Source organism: Panicum virgatum, chromosome 9K, assembly GCF_016808335.1.
Source record: "Panicum virgatum strain AP13 chromosome 9K, P.virgatum_v5, whole genome shotgun sequence".
NCBI classification, from domain to species: domain Eukaryota; kingdom Viridiplantae; phylum Streptophyta; class Magnoliopsida; order Poales; family Poaceae; genus Panicum; species Panicum virgatum.
Window position 1 is genome coordinate 57,747,640 of NC_053144.1, and position 17,792 is coordinate 57,765,431.

The 17,792-nt window shown below is 49.2% G+C and overlaps 2 protein-coding genes and 1 pseudogene across 6 annotated transcripts; 2 read left to right on the forward strand and 1 right to left on the reverse strand.

Annotated features, from left to right (window-relative positions):
- Positions 1 to 300: 300 nt before the first annotated feature.
- On the reverse strand, positions 301 to 3,106 carry LOC120652673 (annotated as a pseudogene). The gene is made up of 9 exons (XR_005666633.1): positions 2,897 to 3,106; positions 2,715 to 2,793; positions 2,357 to 2,424; positions 2,098 to 2,265; positions 1,921 to 2,025; positions 1,782 to 1,832; positions 1,281 to 1,601; positions 908 to 1,114; positions 301 to 837 (listed from the first exon to the last, which is right to left on the reverse strand). The product of XR_005666633.1 is annotated as a probable LL-diaminopimelate aminotransferase, chloroplastic (transcript).
- A 551-nt stretch (positions 3,107 to 3,657) lies between these two features.
- Positions 3,658 to 5,016, forward strand: LOC120648830. The gene is made up of 3 exons (XM_039925476.1): positions 3,658 to 4,039; positions 4,231 to 4,376; positions 4,483 to 5,016. Exons 1-3 carry the CDS (start codon positions 3,744 to 3,746, stop codon positions 4,497 to 4,499), a joined length of 459 nt encoding a protein of 152 aa, XP_039781410.1. The 5' UTR covers positions 3,658 to 3,743; the 3' UTR covers positions 4,500 to 5,016.
- A 6,385-nt stretch (positions 5,017 to 11,401) lies between these two features.
- On the forward strand, positions 11,402 to 14,922 carry LOC120652674. Of its 4 annotated transcripts, none has more exons than XM_039930557.1 (2): positions 11,402 to 11,922; positions 13,005 to 14,922. In XM_039930557.1, exon 2 carries the CDS (start codon positions 13,068 to 13,070, stop codon positions 14,757 to 14,759), a length of 1,692 nt encoding a protein of 563 aa, XP_039786491.1. In that variant the 5' UTR covers positions 11,402 to 11,922; positions 13,005 to 13,067; the 3' UTR covers positions 14,760 to 14,922. The 4 variants fall into 4 exon arrangements, with proteins under 4 accessions (XP_039786491.1, XP_039786492.1, XP_039786493.1 ...); XM_039930558.1 differs by having other exon boundaries at positions 11,403 to 12,968; positions 13,053 to 14,922; XM_039930559.1 differs by having other exon boundaries at positions 11,403 to 11,922; positions 13,053 to 14,922.
- The last annotated feature ends 2,870 nt before the right edge of the window (positions 14,923 to 17,792 follow it).

Here is a 17,792-nt window from a genome sequence, read left to right on the forward strand (position 1 = left end):
GTCATAGATCTAGAAAACATGGTTTCAGCATCCTGTGTCAGTAAAACTACAGAAGTGATCGTACGAAGTCAACGATTCGCTTCTCTCCATGCCGAGGTAATTAGAGCTCAAATTCCAATGAATCCTTCTCTCTAGGCAGTCAACTTCCATAGATACTGGTGTAACACCGCTGCCTGCCAGTAATTATATACATATCAAAAGAAGATTTGAGCAGAGATACTTTATAGTTGATTTTGTTTAGTAAGCTTGCGTAACATGTGATGCAACCAAGATATTCCGAAACAGCAACAGCATGAACAATAAGGGAAAGAACATAGGCCATATAACCATTGGTGATTTAAATGTCTCAAGGATACAAGAAGCATTATTTCAAAATTGGAAATGGCTTGAATGGAGTAACACCATAAAAAAAAGCCTACGAAATTATCAAGTTTCACTTCTAATATCTCCTGGTAGCTTCATTGAGCGGATTTGGCATTCCAAATCCAGCTGTCATCTTATTGGTACCGTCCTTCCAGTACGATACAGAAGCTGTGATGGTACTCATTTGTACAGCTGCTTTAATCTCCTAGCAGCTTCAATGATGTTCTCTCTGTGGCCGAATGTGCTGACCCTCACAAAGCCTTCGCCGCCTGGTCCAAATCCACTGCCAGGAGTAGTGACAACGTTTGCCTTCTCGAGGATCTCAGCGAACACATCCCACGAATTGCGACCAGGGAAATGCACCCACACATAAGGAGCGTTCTTGGCACCATACACATTGAACCCAAGCGATGTAAATGTGTCGACAATTATTTCAGTGTTCTCCTTGTAGAAGCCGACAACATCACGCATAGCCTGCACGGGAAACAAACAGGCATAAGCAAAAACTAGGGTATCTGAAGATTTCAACAAACTGACATTCTACCTTCAGACCCTCTGGAGAGAGGCAAGCTAAGCCACCAGCTTGAGCAATATTTGATGCACCATTGAAGCAAGTGCAGACTATTCGGTTGAAATCTTTAGCAACTGGATGTCCATCTGAGAAAAGAAGCTCCTTGGGGACAACAGTCCAACTTAGACGGACACCAGTGAACCCAGCATATTTTGAGAACGATGCTGTCTCAATGGCAACCTGCACATAAACAAACCATGATGACAAAAGTGTAGTTCGATTTACTTGGATAAAATGAGTTTATTTTCATAACCATGGCACTGAATACTTTGGAGAAAAAAACAAAGTGGTGAAAAGTTTCTAATATGCAGTATAAATAAGTTAAGTATTGGAACACAGAACCTACCGCTTTGGCTCCAGGAATTTCAAAGATGGACTTTGGACTATCATCTGATATGTACATAGCATAGGCAGAATCATAGACAATGATGGACCCATTGTCCTTAGCAAATTTGACTAGTTTTGTTAGTTGGTCCCGAGATGCAGCAGCACCAGTAGGGTTGTTGGGCGAACAAAAGAAAATTACATCTGTTCGTGGGACAGTTGACAGATCAGGGAAAAATCCATTTTCAGGATTGCATCTCATGTACTCAATGTTCCCATACTTCTGAACATCTTGCTGATACAAGTCAGTTTGGTCCATGATAACACTTGAATCAACATATGCCTGTCAAAATGAAGGCCAATGTTTCACTTTCACCAGATAATTTGCTGAAGTAGTAACAGCTAAGCCAAAAGTAATAGTATGAAAACAACAATAAAAAAGAATTATTTTCACCATTATCATCACACAAAGTTCAAAATTTAAAGTAACCGAGAGTTAAAGCCAATTAAACAACTCTCTTACAGGGTACGATGGCTCTTGGACCGCAATCGTCACTTTAGATCCAAAAAGGACCTGGAACATTTGAATCAGGAAACTTGTTAGCAAACATTTTTAACACGAGCTACAAGCCTAAAAGAGAAGAGGCGAGTTATTTTGGTACCTGGAGACGAGAAATATCACATTTGGCACCATCAGAGACAAATATGTCTGAATCTTCAATACCAAGGTCCGAATAGTAGGTTGCAGCAATTGCTGCCCTTAGTTTCTGCATTGACAACCATCACAAGATTTCATGAAGCTGAAGATAAGGAGCTAATACAAGGTAAGCGCAAAGAACAAGCTGCGCATCTTATTGAAAAATTAGAAGTTAATTCATGTAAGCAGAGTAGATCAAATACGCAAGGCTTATGACGTCTGGAATGGGCTCGGTAGTGTCACCTATCCCAAGGCTTATAATCTTAGCATCAGGGTACTTCAGCAAATGAGCTGCTCTTCTCCTGGCAATCTGAATGATAGTCAACAAATCAATACTATCAGAAACTAAATCACAGAACAGTATCAACAAAAAAAGCAAACAGATGAGAGTAACTTTTAACCTCAGGAAACAAATATCCTGCTTGGAGTTTGGCCATGTTGGCATTGCGCGGGACACTAGTCTTGTAAGCTTCAGGACAGGATCACAGGAGGAAGAAAATATCAGGAAACAACATCCGTATTTATGTTCCCACAACATCTCCAGGCAACTCCGTACATGACCGCAACACCAACCAAACAAGGAGATACCACAGCGAACAGAAAACTAGAATAATGCCCTAATTCGAACTAGCACCTGTAGCATTCGACTGGACGCCTCAAACGGAACCTAATAGAGACTAGAACTGAGACGTGAATTTCAGCGAGCAGGATGGACATTGGAAACCATTAGCGATGAAGTATATCAGGGCTTGGTAGTACATGTATCGGCGGCCGGCAGACTACTGACGCAGCGGACGGTGACAGGCATTCTCCCCGCGGGTCGGCGGTGGCTGATCGCCTGATCCTCGACGCCCTGGAAGCGCGTGTCACGGTTAGAGGCATCCATCGGATGAACAACGACGCGACGCGCACCGTGCGTGCTACAGGGAACGGGGAGGAGCTCGGTACTTGAGAGAGAACGGCGACGGAGAGAGAAAGGAGGAGGAGGAGGAGGACGCGGTGACGGCGGGGCCGCCGGTGGGCGCTGCTGCCATGGCGACGGCAGGAGAGGCGGCGGCGGCGGCGGAGGGAAGCGGCGGCGGCGGAGGGAGGAGGTGGGTAGGGTGATGAGAGTGACGGAAAGCTCTGCTTCGCTGTCACGTGGGGGCGGAGGGAGCACGGAACGGGCTTGGGTTTTGGACGCGGGCCGTGGGCCACAGTGGGCCTGCCTGCAGTGGTTGACACGCGTGCACGTTTTGGATAACGACTTTTGCATGTCGCAGAAGAATGGATTTTGTAGCTCGGTCTTTTCCGAGAAAAAGCAACGAATGCAGTTGAGCCCACAGACAGCGGCAGCGCGGAGGCTCGGCCGATCGCCGGAGAATTACAGACGACGGGTCCGATGCGCCGGTGCTGGGTGGAGAGGACGGACACGTGAGCGACCCCCCAACCGAAGCCAGACGCACGGCCAACGGGCCAAGGCGTCAGCGTAGCTGCGCGGCGACTGAAGTCGGGTGGTCGCTCACGTGTCCTGCTTCTCCACCCTGCACAGGGGCGCACCTGTGGGCTGTGGCCTCGACACATGGCTGGATGTCTTTGCGCCTGGCCACTCTGCAGCCGAACGCTCGATGAACTTATCGCCTGATGCATTCGTAGCCCTCCCATTTATATGTGTATAGGAATAGCAGCATGTGGTTCTATAAAAGCAGGATGGATTCTTCTTTCAAAAAAAATAAAAAAAAAGCCGCGGTAGTCTGTAGCTGCTAGGGTGTACAGTTCTAGTAGGCTAGGGTTTGCTCTTCGCCGTCAATGGCGGAGGAGCTTTACGTTCCGGCGGTGGCGCCGCCACCGGTCCGGCAAATAAAGTACTTCCAGCTTTTTTCGGTGGTGATGGCGGTGCATCCGGCGTCGGTTCCGGCGTGGCAGCTGCGTGGAGCTTTTGCTTTTCTTGGCTTCGCCTGCGGCGGTCCTGAGGCGATCTCTCGCGCTGACGGCAGCTGTGCGGCCTTCAGCTCGGACGTCGTCTACATCTCCGGTGGCCAAGTCAAGAATTTGGTCCTCCGTGGCGATTCCGGCGAAGTGCTCTCCGTGGTTCGTCCCGTGAGGTTTGTTTCTGTTTTCTTTACGAAAGGGAGGCAACAAGTTTCCCTTGCGGTGGGATTTCCTTCCGGGCTGCTGTTGCTAGCAGCAGCTGCGGATCCCTCTTCCGGCAGGCGTCATCGCTGGTGGCGGATTCGGTGGCGGTTGGTGCTGTCCCTGTTTTTCTCCGTCGATGGACTGGTCGATGTTCTTTCAGCGGCTTCGGTGCGTCATGGATCTGCTACGGCGACGACTCTTGCGACATATCCAAGGCTTTGGAGTTCCATGGCGAGGAGGACGGCGGGCTTGTTTGTATTCCAGTGGTATGGAGTCGCCGGTGTTCAAGAAGATGGAAACTTCTAGGTATGTGGGCTTGATTATCTTGTAATCCAGGGTGTTTCCTGCAAATATGCAGGGTTGTACAGTATGTCCAATTAATACGGTCTTCCCTTCACAAAAAAAAAAACAGCATGGAGTGTTCGGTAGCATCGATCCGCAAGGAGATGCCAAGGAGGACGTGGTTTTTGCGCCCAGAAGCAGGAGAGAAAACGGGCGCTAAGGACGCGGAGCAGGAGCTGGTAGCTTCATCGATCTGGGGAGCAGCCTAACAGCAATCGAAGGACGTTGCTCGGGAAATCTGGATGAGGTCGTGGCGTGGGCCGGACGAAGGCTGGTGTTTTCCGCCTCGATTGCGGCGAAATTCCGGTGACGGCAAGCGGCAAAGACGGTGCCGGGCTTCCGGCAGAGGAAGAGGAGGATGCCAGTTGTGTCTGCTCCGCTGCTGTGATGTTTTTCTCGCCTGGGCCTTGTTCGGCCCTGAATTACGGGCTCCCATTCCAATGGGCAGTGAACGATAGGCCCAAGATATACTAGGATTAAAGAAGCACACTAAATTTATTTAGTTGCAACTTGCAAGGAAGGAAAGGAAATGATTGGGATAGAAATGTGATTACCATTTCCCAATAGCAGTACAAAACCATTTATTACGACTCTCTTTCTACGCCCAACTCCAGCAAGGGCCCCTCAATCTCTACAATCCTTCATCTCTACTATTACAATTCAAATGTAAATATCTCTGGAGTATGACATTTGAACCATATTCAAATTCATGATTTCAAATGTGACAATTCAAATTCAAATAATTTTAAAATATAAAATCACATAGCATATATATCGAAATTCTCCACCCACACCGCATGACACAAAACAAATTTGGAGTGGGGGCTTTAAATAGGGGGCCTGCCAATCGTGAGAATGCACAATTCTCTTCATAGTACAAACACAACAGGATTAGAATCAGGGTGCTCAGATTTGCATTTTCCCTTGTTTTTTTAGTTCAACCCCATGGACCATGGTCATGTTTGGTCGTCAAATGGAGATCGATAGGGCAAGTCATCAGGTTCTTGTTGCAAGCAGAGCCAGATGCAGAGCCTCAGGGTGTTAGGATACTGGACACCTTACCATTCATTGGCCGGGAAAGTGCTGAGATGAGGCCTTCAATTAGTTGAGGCGAGTGATTTCATATAACTGTAGCTGCGCATATACTATCATGTTAACTTTCAGTTTCATGTGCTTTTGTAACAGTTTGATTATGTATGACCCTCGCGTCTTGATTTTTGGTATTTTCTTCGGGACTTGCTGTTTGACGGTTTCGATCATTAGTAGGCTCCGTACACCAAATTTCCCAAGATACTCATTCGTGAAGCATTGTTTGAAGGTCTCAGTCTTGCCTGCTCTGTGGTGTGATGAACCGGCAAGCCACAGCAGCATCCATTCTTGTCTATTCATGGTTTATGATCTCATCCTTTGACAGTGCAGTATCTACCAATCAAGAAGAACAGGGATCTAATGATCTATGATTCCAATAGAGGGTGATGGACCCTTGGAGGTAATTTAAGCACACGCACAGTGTGTTTTAAATTCGAACGAGCTGGGATCCGCAAGGAAGATGAGTGGAGTGAGACAGAAGCCGTAGTCTCTCATTTTCACGTACTATTCACGTACTAATGATCTATGTATTGAAGCGGTCAATCGGTGTGGGCAGAATATAAGCAGCATCAGCGTCGTCAGAAATTCAGAGCTGGCGCGCGCGACGCTGGAAGTCTCATTCGCGCGCCGATCCCATCAGGATTCAGGTCGTCGTCCAAGGCTTTGACGAGAAGCAGCGGGTTCTAGACGGGCGGGCGCAGTGCGCGCGGAGTCAAGCTGAGCGGGCTGCGGCCTGCGGGCGTACGTGGTGGAAATGCGCTGAGCCACTCATTGAATAGTACGAAAACTAAGTAAGGTGGCCCGCACTAATAGCACGGGTAGTTAGTTTTTTATTTTATATTAAAAGAACTTTAATGAAGTTATACCTAATAAGCAAGAAAAATATAGTTATATATGCTCTTTATGTAAGTAATTTCCTTCAAACTATCAATTGAAACTGAATATTATCTATTTTGTAGTTATTTTTTATTTTCCTTTTTTATTTCTTTCATAATTCATGTATTATATTTTATATTTTTTTGTTGAATTGAAGTTAAAATATATATGTATCATATTCCATTTTATTTGATTAATTATAATTATTATGTTTCATATTAAAATCAATTTTATATACCTTTTTTAGTATAAGCATGGTGTTTGAAGTCATATTTGTAAACGGAGTTAAATTAAATTGACATGATCTATCATTAAATTTTTGTCCTAAGGCCAGTCTCGACAGGGGTTTCATGGAGGATTTCTTAAATATTATCAATTTTGCTGACATGGCAAGGAGAAAGAAGAATGGAGTTTTATGGGATGTGAGGAGAGTTTCATCACTATGAAACTCATCTAGCATGGTTACCTAATTCTCAATCTAGGTATCTTTGCCCATGAAACTTCTATTGAGACTGGCCTAAAATTGCATTATTTTGGGACGAAGGGAGCATCGTTTTGTCGTGAGATTTTTTTTACCATTTTAATTTTCTGCAGAATGTTGTAGTTTTTTTATTTTTAAGAATATTTGAAAATGAATGGAAAATGACTAATTACCCCTGTCTCCTAAAACCATCCCAATTACAATCGCATCGAATCCCCCGACTATCCAAACCGCTAGCCTCTATCCTGCTCCATCGTGTGGTGGTCCTCCGTCTTGCCCCTGCTCCGGTGAGTGGTGGATCTTGCCTGCGGCGGGCGGCGGATCCTGCTGGTCGCGCGCGGGGTCCTGCTACCGACCGCCCGGGCCGTCATGCCTCCTGCTTTTTCGGTTTGTGCGGCATCGAGGCCTCAGCCGTATCCATCCTGCTGGCAGCGCGCTTGGCGCCTTCTGCCGGCCGGCCATACCGCCACGCCTGTTGCTGCTTTTGGGTCCTGCCGCCGCCTGTCTGTGCCGCCGCGCAGGCCGCCACTTCGGTCCTTGGGTTGCTGATTCTTCGGCCGCGGCCCTGCTTGCGCCTAATGGTGTTGTTGTTCCGGTTTGGTCGTAGTTCGCCCACGAGGCGGCGGCTGCATCAAAGAGGCTTCCGCCCGGTTATGCAAAAGATAAATTGAAGAATTTCACTTTATTTAATCGCAGCTCAGTTTCATATTCGGAGGCTCATGCGAGGTCATTTGGGGTACGCCCTTTGGCTTCATCTGTTGGATCTTTTATGACCAGTGCTGCAATTTCATCTGCTCGCAGCAAACCATGTGTTCCATTTCTGTTTCGATCTGCTATTAGCTTCAAAGTGTAATCATGGTAGTCTAAGTTTTTGAATCTTTCTCAGGTCATTCGGCATAATTGAGCCAGGATATTGTTCTCATCTAGCATGCTCTGAAGGCCAGCCACAATAGTACGGTTAACCGGTGTTTTTCCATTGGAACTTCTCGATGCGTCTATCCTATTTTGTACCTCATTCTCTGTATCGTAGATGTATAGTTGTGCCCAACATGGCTTGCTACCTTCTTCTGGCAGTAGAGTTCCAATGTGATGATAGTTTTGGCCATGCATACAGAATACGTATGGGCGGTATGGCCCATGGCCTTTGTTTATCTCTTTGTCTACAACCCCCTCCCGTGGATGTGAATGAGAACATTGAGTTGTAAGACCGGATGTTTTCTCTAAAGTTTTTCGAATCTTCTCCTTCTTCATTCAAAAGATTGTTGAGGTAATTCGGTGGATTTTGGCGTGGAAGCAGTCTGATTTTTTTCCTTCCTTGCAGCACATTCCGAAAGCTGGCTTTTTAGTTTTGACTTTGGGCCTTAGTCTTTCCTCATACCATAGGAGAGCATTGTAGTGTTCGCATCTGTATTTTGGTTTTCCGAAGTTCCATATATTACTTTCAGCATCACCGCTCTTCTCTGTTTCGCCAGATGCTTTGCTACTGTTCTCTTGATTTGCATCTTTGTTGCCTGTTCTTGTACGCTTTGGTTTCCTCTTTTCTTTAAGTATTTCTTTTCTCTTCAGTCTTGCCGGTCTATATTTCATCTTGGTCATTTCCTCTAAAGTGCATACTCTTTTTTGCCCCTTTTAAGATTTAGTTGTTCCTTCCTCCTCTTTTTGTTTTGCAATGCTTCTTCTTTTCTATGGTTTTCCATTAGTTTTTGCCTGTTTGAGATGTAAAATTAAGGCAACAGGAAAGACACCATGTAAATACTTGCTTGTTATAGACTTGTAGCAGTTGCCGCTAAAGTATTGTTATTATACTTTTTAATAGAATTTTAAAATAGATTGTATGCAATGCGTAGTAGCAGCCATAAAAGATAAGTTAATTTTGAGGTATTTTTAAATTTATATCTAGTAATTTTATTATTTCGACTAACATAATTATGCATGATATGTATATGTACTACAGGCATGAAAGAGAAAAGGTTGGCATGAACTTGCCGAAAGTATACTCCAGTTTAGTTTTTTGTCTTCCACGAACTGTTGTGGTTCCCGATGCTTTGTTTAATAAACTGTAATGCTACAAATCAATATACTTGTATAAGCAGCTAGTAGAAAATATAGTTCTTGATTTTTGGAGTAGAAAAGGAACAATGGAAAATACCTGTCTTTCATCTGTTGTTGATGGTTGAATCTATTCTTTGAGATGGACTACGAAATTAGATTAGTATATGTAAATATTTGGAGAAAGCATACGATGAGGTTTGAGTTATATAGTTTCTATTGTAATAATACTCTGTATCCGTTTCGTTTACAACTTTGCATATAGTTGTTCGTTTCGAATATGTATTGACTTTAAATTTGTTTTTTTTGTTTAAGAAAGATTCTTGGTGGCCCAACGTGTATATCTTTTGTCAAACTAATGATACCTGATCCATTATTGACCTAAGCATAAACACCTAGGTCGTCCGAGCCATACACTTGTGCGAGCTGCGAGAGGACCAATTTAATAATGGCGTGTGATTGGAGCAGCGGATCCGGCTAGGTCGCGACGTCTACGTACATGGCTACGGTACCTGCGTGTCAATTCCGGCCGGCAAAAATACATGTACGTAACTGCTATAGAATATCAAATATTTTATTATTTGTGTTAGGCAAAACTAAGGTTCTATTGTCTTGGCTGGACTGCTTTTCCTATCCGAGTCGGCCAAGTCAGGTTTTTTTTCTCCTGTACTCTTTTTTCGTCCGAGTTGACGCATTTCCAAAAGATTTTTTTATCACAGTCAATACATTGATATAGACTCTTCTAATTACTTTAGACCGTTAGATCTTTATAAAATCCGACGGTCCAAATTCTTTTTATTTTTTGGATTAACGTGGGAATTTCTTGACCCTCACTGCGAATGTGGTGGCTTCTTTTAGCTTTTTTTTTTTAACACTCCTTTATTAATATAAAGATGGTGGGCCCTTGCGGGCGCTGACTTCCGTTCTGGGGTCCGTCTAGCTCTGGCTCTCGAGGTGAGAGCGAGCCAGCTCTCGGGCACCTCCTTTCAGTAACGGGGGAGCTCAGGCTTGCTGGTTGTGAGGCGGCAAAGGCTGAAACTGACGAAGGGAAAGGGAAAGGAAACAAAGGCGAACCCACCAAGCCAAAAGGCAGTGTGCGTGTGAACTCGACCTAGCAGAAGGCAGAAGCCATGGCGTCGCAATCGCAACACACGCGATCGCAACGCAGCGAGGCGCGCGCGTCCCACGCGCGACGCGGCCCGGCGCCCGCACTCACCGCCGCGGTGCCTTGCCTATCGCTTGCTGGCTGCGGCAACAGCAAAGCCATTGCCGCATCGCCGCATTGCGCTGAGTACAAAATTGTTGAAGCGTGCAGCACTGCGACTGCGTGACCGACGACGCTTTAATTTGTTTGCCCACCGCCCCCATTGCCATTTGCCCATTTCGCCACCAAGCACAAATTGCCGCGCGCCACGTCACTCCGGACCTCCACCAAGCACAAATTGGAGTGCGGGGTCGGTCTGGTGTTCGCGATTGAAACACAGCTGCCTCGCACCTCTGTGTTTGTAAGAAAACTTGACTGCACGACGAGATGTTAAAAGCCAACGAGGTGATTTCTTCTTCTTGTTTTTTTTTCACAATTCGGAGGAGAGAAGATAGAGAGGATCCCCAATTCCGCACCTATGTTATGTTTTGACGAGAAAACCAGCTTTTATAGAAAGCAATCCGTACCTACGTTATTGTACCACAAGTTTGTACATTTGTTTATTTGACATTTGAAATGATAAGGTGATAATGTGATATGCTTATTTTGCAATAATGTAACACTTGCTGCGTATATTTCGATTATATTTTTCTCCGACTAGGAGCCGCTGTCATCTGACGATGCTACCTTTGTGCGTCGAATGTACTCTCAGCCAGTTACAAATGTACTCTCAGCCATTTACTAATGAATGTTGCCACAATCATTATAATAAACCATATGAAAAATATATCTAAGATGTTTCAAACCAATTTTATGGTGATGACAAATCTAGCGACAACAAAAGTTCAGTTAAAATTAGCTGAAAAGATATATATTAATAGTCAAAGCTTAAACATTAGCCAAAAAATTTTTTAGGGGGTCTTTTTTTTTGTCTCCTGCATGCACATTATTAATTTTACCGCATCTCTCTTCGCACAATGTTAAGCTAGCGCCCACGCGTCTTCTCTCTCCCACGTGCAAATTCACCTAAGTTGTCGTTTTTATCAAATAAATTCACTTTATATTTATTGAAGGAACCAATTTCTGTGTAATCAGATCCGGCCGCACCTGACGTCAAGGGCAAAGCTACGTAGTCATTAGAGGTGCAAATGGTTGCACCCCTAGAAAATAGAAAATAGTGATTATATCTAATTTTTCATCATATTTACACTTCTATAATTAACTCTATTGATCTATAACGTTAGCACACCTTCTCCAATTTGCTCTAGTTTCACTACAGACTGACGCTCTAGCTGCTCCGTTCTGTAGCAACGTAGGATCAAAGGACCAGGGATTCAGTCAGGGAGGATCGAGGCCCCTTGTGCCACAAGAAAACCACGGAATCAGTGGCCTTCCCCGGTCTCCTTTTCCTTTCCACTCTGCTCCAAACGCCAATGCTGACTCCCCTCCCCCCGGACACGCAGAAGCAGAGCTCTCTCCCTCTCTCTCCTTCGGTCTCTCTCCTTCGGTCCTTCCTTTCCTCTAGACCTCGACAGTCCCCCTCCCTCTGAACAGGAAGAGTCGCCCAACTTCCTTTTCGACCAAGAACCGGAGCTCACCCCGCGAGGCACGGAGGCATAGCTTGATAGCTGCGCCCGGTCGCGTCGATCTCGCTCCCGAACCCGATCTCGCCGTCGCGTCGCGTGCACCTCTGCTACACTTAAGCCGCGGGTCAAAGGCGCCGGCGGTGATTTTGCCAAGAGCCCAGGACTCTGAGAGCCAGGAGGACTCTGCTCTGATTCAGCTGAGAAGAACTGCGGTGCAAGGGAAAGATTTTGCGTCCGAGTTCGGGAGCGCGGCGATGCGGATTGGAAGGTGTTGAGGAGCTTCAGGTGTGTGCGCCAATCCTCTGCCCGCTACGTTTCACTCATCTCCAGCTCTGAATCCTCTGCTCGGCTGATTTGACAGCGTTCCTTTGTTTGTCAGAGCAAATTCATGCTCCTCATTTTTTGATCGATCCCTTCGGTAGCGTGAGATTTTTGGCCATCGGCAGAGCGACGTGCCTTCACGGTTGGATTCAGCTTTCTCTTTCCACGTTCTTTTCCGTCCGCGATTTTTTAAAGCATCCCAAGGAATTTTTAGCTCACCACCGTACCGATAGTGATGCCCATTGCTTGGCAAACAAAGGTACCAGTGGTCAGTAGCATTCCGCCGGCCGGCACCGGCAGAAATCCGTGCATATGGTGACATTAGCTACGTAACATGGATGACACCAAATCGTTTAACTTTTGATCATTCCTTACTTATTTTATGGCTTCTTTGGAGCAGACCAAAGTTGCTTTTACGCCATGCCTAAGTTTAACTGAAAAAGTGTTGAGAAATAAAATTATAAAAAGGCAGCTTTGGCAAGTGACGCCACTTGGCCATTGCACCTGGGAAGGGCCAGGGACATCCGGATAGGAGTGCCATGGATGCTTCTTGATCCATCAGCTAGGTTCTCCCTCGTACCTTCAGACAGAGTTCAGAGCTTCAGGCCATTGCTGTTGCAGTTGTCACCATGTTCTGTGTCCCACGGTTCACCGTGGTCCAATCCAGCATTGAAGATTGCAATTCCGTTTTACCGAACTGCATCCAGCTTTGTACCATCCTAGTAAATGAAATCGCAGTATCTTCCTTCCAAGATGGTGCCACGGTGATATCCAGTTACGGTTCTTGCAGCCATAAAGATTGTTACACGTCGGCGACCAATAGTACAGTAGGCCTACCATGTTTGACCCTCTGTCCCAGCTTCTGAAACATCGGTTCTGCAGTCAAAAACTCGCGAGCTCCTTTTCTTTTGCAAGAGAAAAAAAAGAAGTCAAAGAAACGGTCAGTCAGTGACGGCGGAAATCAGTGACTTGGTCATTTTCGCTGTGCCGCTGTGGGTTGACAAATTTCGGTACTTGTATGATTGTATCTCAATAATCTATTGTAGTTGCAGATACGACATCATGTTCTGAAGATTGCTCGAGGTGTCTGGCAGGGGAGTTCGCCGGAGATGCCTCCGAATTGCAGCTTGGACGACGGGCACGAGATCGTCGAGGTCGCCGGCGAGCCCGGTGCGCCGTCGGGGACAATGCGGCTGATGGACTTCATCCCCATCGACATCTACATCCCGTCCGTGGAGCGCGGCGCGCTCCGCAAGAGCCGGCGCAGGCGGCGGTTCCTGGACTTCCTCCGCGCCCACCCGTCCAAGGACTGGTTCCTCCGCTCCACCTTCGTCGGCCGCCTCCACCGCGGGGCGTCGCCGGGGGGAACAGCCGAGGATAGCGACAGCGGCGGGCTCCGCGGCCCGCGGTTCCGCGTGCCGTTCGTGCGGAAGATCAAGTGGGGCAAGCTGTGGAGCTACGCGGCGAGCTGGTGCAAGAAGCCCGAGAACTTCGCGATGATCATCTGGCTGGCGTTCGTCGCCGCCGGCCTGCTCCTGCTGTTCATGCTCATGACCGGCATGCTCGACAGCGCCATCCCCGACGACGAGCGGCGCAAGAAGTGGACGGAGGTGACCAACCAGATCCTGAACGCGCTCTTCACCATCATGTGCCTGTACCAGCACCCCAGGATCTTCCACCACCTGGTGCTGCTCCTCCGGTGGCGCCCCGACGGCGACCGCGAGGAGATCCGGAAGGTGTACTGCCGCGACGGCGCCGCGCGCCCGCGCGACCGCGCGCACATGCTCGTCGTGGTGACCTTGCTCCACGTCACCTGCTTCGCCCAGTACTTCTGCTGCACCCTGTTCTGGAGCTACAACCGCAAGGACCGCCCGGACTGGGCGCTCAACATCGGCTACGGCCTCGGCACGGGGTGTCCGATCATCGCCGGACTCTACACGGCGTACAGCCCACTGGGACGGAAGCAACCCGACGAAGCAGACACCTCGTCGTCGTCGTCTGCCGAAGCAGGGCTGGAGCAGAGCGGCGACCGGGCCGGGAACGACAGCCGGCAGGACGTGGAGATCAAGGTGTACAACCGGCGCGTGGTGGTGAGCAGCCCGGAGTGGAGTGGCGGGCTGTTCGACTGCTGCGACGACGGGACGGTGTGCGCGCTGTCGGCGACGTGCACGTTCTGCGTGTTCGGGTGGAACATGGAGCGCCTCGGGTTCGGCAACATGTACGTGCACGCCTTCACCTTCATCCTGCTCTGCGCCGCGCCGTTCCTCATCTTCAGCGTGACGGCGCTGAACGTCCACGACGACGACATCCGCGACGTGGTGGCGGCCGCGGGCGTGGTCCTGGGCCTCTGCGGCTTCCTCTACGGCGGTTTCTGGCGGTCCCGGATGCGGAAGCGCTATAAGCTCCCGGGCGGGCGCGGCTGGTGGTGGTGCGGCAGCGCGGCCGTGGGCGACTGCGTCAAGTGGCTCTGCTGCTGGAGCTGCGCGCTGGCGCAGGAGGTGCGGACGGCCAACTTCTACGACGTGGAGGACGACCGGTTCGTGGCCGTCGTGGGCGCGCGCGACGGGGAGGGGCGCCCCGTGCTGGTGCCGCTGCCGCGGGAGGCGTCCGCCACGACGCACGCGCCGCGGAGCATGTCGTGCCCGCCCAAGCTCGACGGCGCGCCGGGCGGCGACGGCGGTGGGGTGACGAGCTCGTTCGCGATGGAGATGGCCGCCGTCGCCGCAATGGGGAGGTCGGCCACGTACCACCCCATGAGGGCGCCGCTGCCTCCCGTGATACAAATGGACCGAGAAGAATAGGCGGACAGTCCACTCTACTAGATCGTATTCGGAAACTATATACACGTGTCGTCGCTGTGTTCTTGTGTAGAAGTAGTAATTCGTCGAGGTACCCTGTGTTGTATGATATATATACGGATTTGTTTGTTTTTTGGTGAAGAAAAATTAGAGTAATTTTCGGCCATATGGATTCAGGAACCAGGATCAGGATATAGTTATTAGACCTTGTGCGATGGTTTGACTGCCAGTAGCCCGAACAAGCCTTAACGCTTGCCAGAATATACCATAGACCCTGCGGAAAAGGATTCAGAATAGGCCACAAATTACAATTTACTGGCGAATGGGCTATGTATGGACCGTAAGCAAGACAGTGCGGGAATGCCTGCGTGACTTGGTGGATATGACGGGTGCATGTTTCGGCAATGTTGTAGGCTGGGCCTGATGGGCTCCACGTGCGTCTAAAATGACGACGGGCCAAACTTTTCGTGTTAAAAGCGCACACACCAATCCTATGTACCTTACGGAAGGTGGGAAGCCCCCTCACCTCCCGATGTTCGAGATTCGTGCGGCTTACGTGGGCCGCACGATCTCCTTCTTCCTCCTCTCTCTTCTCTCTCGCTCGCACCAGCCACCGCTGTCTCGCGCCGCCGCTCGTGTGAGCCGGTCGGAGGAGCTAGGCGAGGGAGAACGGGTGGAGGGGCCGCTGGCGAGGGGTGGGTGGTGGGCGGGAGCGGCCGGCGGCGAGGTCGCCGCCGGCCGGGGGAGGCGGTAGAGGCGGCGGCGGTTAGGGTCTGGGGTTACCAGGGTTGGGGGGCTTCAATGGCCTCCGGCCATAGAAGAGACCGGGAGGGGGTGGGGGATCGACAGGCGGTGGGTGGGCGTGCGGCGAGGCGGCGCTCTGCCGTCGGCCGGGGTGGTGGTTGCGGCGGCCGGGCCAGGTCTCGGGCGGCAGTGTGATGCCGGGCCAGGTTAGGGGAGGGCGGGGATGCGGCGGTGGCGGGTGGACGGGGGGCGCGGTCGAGACGGCGGAGTCGTCTCCGGCGGACCGCCGTCGGAGACAGGCAGGGCGGCGGCGGTGGCGGGGGCGAACAGCGGAGGCGTGGCGGTGGTCGAGCCGAGGAAGAAGATGGTCAGATGGGCCTAGGTGGGCCGGAAGATGGATATCTTATCCATCTTCCGGAATATAGATAGGGTTCCCCAAGCGCACACGCGCCGATCAAGAATTGTCTAGAACCTCTAGAAAGGAGAGTTGTGTAGAAGACGTTTCTCAATGAGAGTTTCATCAAAAATTTTATAAGCATTAAATAACATACAGTTATGCAACTTTTTTGTGCGGGTCCTTATTATCCGCCGCTCTTTTAATTATTAGATTTCAAAAGAAATTTGATTTCTTTTTTTTTAAAATATTTTACTTAATTTTTTATATTAGCACTTTTGTTGATTTGACAGTATCATTACAAAAAAAGATGAGGGAGAGTCTAATGAGATAGGAGATAAATTTCATTACTGTTAATCCAACTGGACAATTATCAAATTCTCGGTCTTGATGACCGTGTCATGAAATTATGCAGACTAGTCGAAGAAAATAGAGAAGAGATTGCATTACCATGCTGGCTTTTCCTTTAGCAAAGTCTAAACATAGAAAAGCGGACTCCAACAAGTCTGCTCATGCGCCGCCCCACGAGGAGGGAAAAACGGAAAAGAGGCGCCTCAAACTACCTGGACATAGTCAAATGGGCGGTGTCAAAATCCGATGCCTCCGCTAAACCCCAACGTCACTGCCCATCTCAACGAAGGACACCGCCAGGAAGCAACTGCCGACGAGCTGCCCATTTCGGCAGCGCCAATCCCCACCGGCGAACAACTCTTGCGGTCACGGACGGAGTGACATCACGATCGCCAATTTCTAACTGGATGGAGCGCATGGACTTTGCCCTTGTTGGCTGGTGGAGCGAGCACCACAAGACAGGACAAATGGTCAAATGCAGCAACCGAAATGGATCCATGGATCGATGCGCGGTCGTAGTGGTAGTTGGTGGCTGTCTGGGGTTGGGGTTGTGTTTGGGGTGGTGGCGACGCAGACGGCGGACCAAGATAACCCGAGCGCCCTTTCGATCCCCTCTTTTTCACCGCCATGGCGGCAACATGCTCGGTGACTGGGCCGCCGATCCTATCCCGGGGAAACGGAGTGGCCGCGGCCGGGTTTAGCAACGGGCAGGATCAGCTGCGACCCTGGCTAATGGAGGCCCCTGTGGGCCGGGGCGCACTCGAACCAGCGGCTCATCTTCTCGAAAGCTTCCGCCTTGGCCTAACTGGATGAGAGCGACGGGTGCTTATCGACGCATAAATCTAAGGTCTTCAGTGAGCTGACAGCATCCCGGGCCTAATTACTTTCTGGCTCTCTCACCACAGGCTTCCGCCCTCGTGGCCTCGCTTTTGACGAGGGGAACATGAGCTGATCGATCGCAGCTGATGTGGTCTGCTACTTATAGTTTTGTTTGTGGCAAGTTGCCAAAGTATCTGCCCGGTGCGTTGTCAGCCGGCGCCAAAAATAATGCGCACTTGAGCCTGCAGCCGACGTGTGGCACTTTAGATTGTGGCTGATCGGTGTCGTTCGCATGTTACCGGCAGCGGGGAGGGAGCCTTTACCTTGCGAGGAGACGGATCATTTTGTCTGCACTCGCGACATGGGTGAGGAATAGGATTGCTTGTAGGTGGAACTTGATCTATTTTTGGTTCAGCAAGAATATGCGATGTATAACCTTAAAAAAAAAAGAATATGCGATGTACAAGCTGAAGGAATTAGTAGTGCTCGTCGATCATAGCGTGATCTGTGATCCATACTAGTATACAATTACTACTGATGCAGCTACGCTGATCGAGGCGTGGCTAATTGAGTCCACGGCGGACGTCCGATGCCGACAGACAGCGGTGGCTAACCGTAAAGGCGACAAAGACACAGGGTAAAAGGACATAAAAGGGACGGCCCTGCTACAAGCTTTGACGGTAAACTGACCACTGCACGCGCGGGACCACTAAACTACGACCCTCTCC